The 1623-nt window shown below is 42.8% G+C and overlaps 1 protein-coding gene across 1 annotated transcript in view; it reads right to left on the bottom strand.

The window, feature by feature from the left end:
• nampt1 (nicotinamide phosphoribosyltransferase 1) overlaps positions 1–170 on the bottom strand; it is a 34737-nt gene extending 34567 nt beyond the window's left edge. The window contains exon 1 of the mRNA XM_084049622.1: positions 1–170. This exon is cut by the window's left edge and continues 39 nt beyond it. Within this exon, the coding sequence (XP_083905748.1) occupies positions 1–30 (30 nt within the window). The 5' untranslated portion in view covers positions 31–170.
• Between the last annotated feature and the right edge of the window lie 1453 nt (positions 171–1623).

Genomic DNA, 1623 nt, shown 5'->3' with positions numbered 1-1623 from the left:
GTCTCTGTGCTCCATCTCTCCCCGCTCCATGGTTCAGTGTGCTCGGCAGCTGTCACAGTATTGTGTCGCCTGTATGTGTGTGAGTGTGTGTATGATGAGGGAGGAGGGGGGGCTCAGCAGCCAACCTGGTAGGAGCAGCACGGTGACGGTGGTGTCGCCCTGTGGGTGTCGCTGGGGGAACGACCAAAGACCAGACAGTCGGGGGAGGAGCGAACCCGACGAGAGATGATCGAGGGGGGCGGGACCATAATCCTCCTCTTCATGTACGTCACGCACGTGCACGACGCACGTACGTACGTTCAACGCCGGCGTACACGGCCTCGCCTCCTGACCAGTGTTGCCATGTCGGCTTATTATAAGCGACTTTCGGAATGTTTTTCTGTAAAGTCGCTAATAAATATTGCTGGTTGCGGGTTTTTTGGCTTTTGGCTTGTTTCCTAAAATCACAATGTCGTTTACAAGTGTGGATCTCAAACATTTTCATGGTAAGGACTCCCACTGACTGCCCCCAGATTAATATGTATTTGTCCGTGGTGGGCCCCCCATCTAAGAATAGTTTGTGCCAGGGACCCCCGTATCAGATTTGTGCTGTTAAAAATGTTTCAAAATTCTAAAAATTAAATAGCAGATTACTCTTTTAAAATAGCCGTAGCCTGGTCGCTTATTTTGGGCTTGTTTTCATAAACGTGGTTGCTTATTTCTTTCGCAAAATCTGGCAACGCTGGTCCCAGCCATTTTAAATGGCAGCTGCGTAAAATGAACAGTAGATGGCCCTGTCGGACAAGGAACCCCGTCAAAGGGAGCTCCGTTCCGTCAGCAACTATAGGACATCCGGTTTTGGAGCTAGCAACTATAAGGTTTCCGGTTGCCTTCAAAATAAGATGACGAATGTGTAATGTTTTTTAAAAGACACAAATGTATTTTAAAAATACATTTATGATGTACGTCTTTTAAATGGCGCATACTAGAACACTTCTAATTGCCAATTTTATTTTTATAGACACAAATGTATTTTAAAAATACATTTACTTTAACTGGATATTCATTTGTGTTTGTTACATATGTATTGTTTTTGAACTGTTTGTCCATTATTGTAATAATGCTGCCTCTAGGCCAGGTCACTCTTGGAAAATTATCATGATATAATATTGTTTATTGCAGAAGCAAATAAACAGTGATAAAAGTAACAACAAAATATGCTACAAATAATAATAGTAGATCAGTGCAGGTGCGATTTAAAAAAATAAAGCAAGGGGGGTTTATAAAGTTGATCTCACCTATTTAAAAACTAAAATACAATACAAATAAGAATGTAATCAGAAAAATAAAAGTGTGTGTGTGTGTGTGTGTGTGTGTGTGTGTGTGTGTGTGTGTGTGTGTGTGTGTGTGTGTGTGTGTGTGTGTGTTCGTGACAACTGTTCCATAACTGAGCGCCCCTGAACTTGATAGAAAATTGATACAGACCAGTAGGACAGAATGTTGGTGAAAATTGAGAGATAATTTGTAAAAAAAACAAAACTGGCAGGCCGTCCAGTGCGGCCAGATGTAAGAAAAGAAAGTGCCGTTTTCAGACAACAGTGGACACTGGAAAGGCGCCGGCGGACGCTGCCAACACTTCTGACA

The sequence above is a fragment of the Gymnoscopelus microlampas genome (genome assembly GCF_963454915.1).
Source record: "Gymnoscopelus microlampas genome assembly, chromosome: 23".
Lineage (NCBI taxonomy): Eukaryota > Metazoa > Chordata > Actinopteri > Myctophiformes > Myctophidae > Gymnoscopelus > Gymnoscopelus microlampas.
The sequence above is the reverse complement of the archived record's forward strand: the minus strand, read 5'-3'. Positions and strand labels throughout refer to the sequence as shown.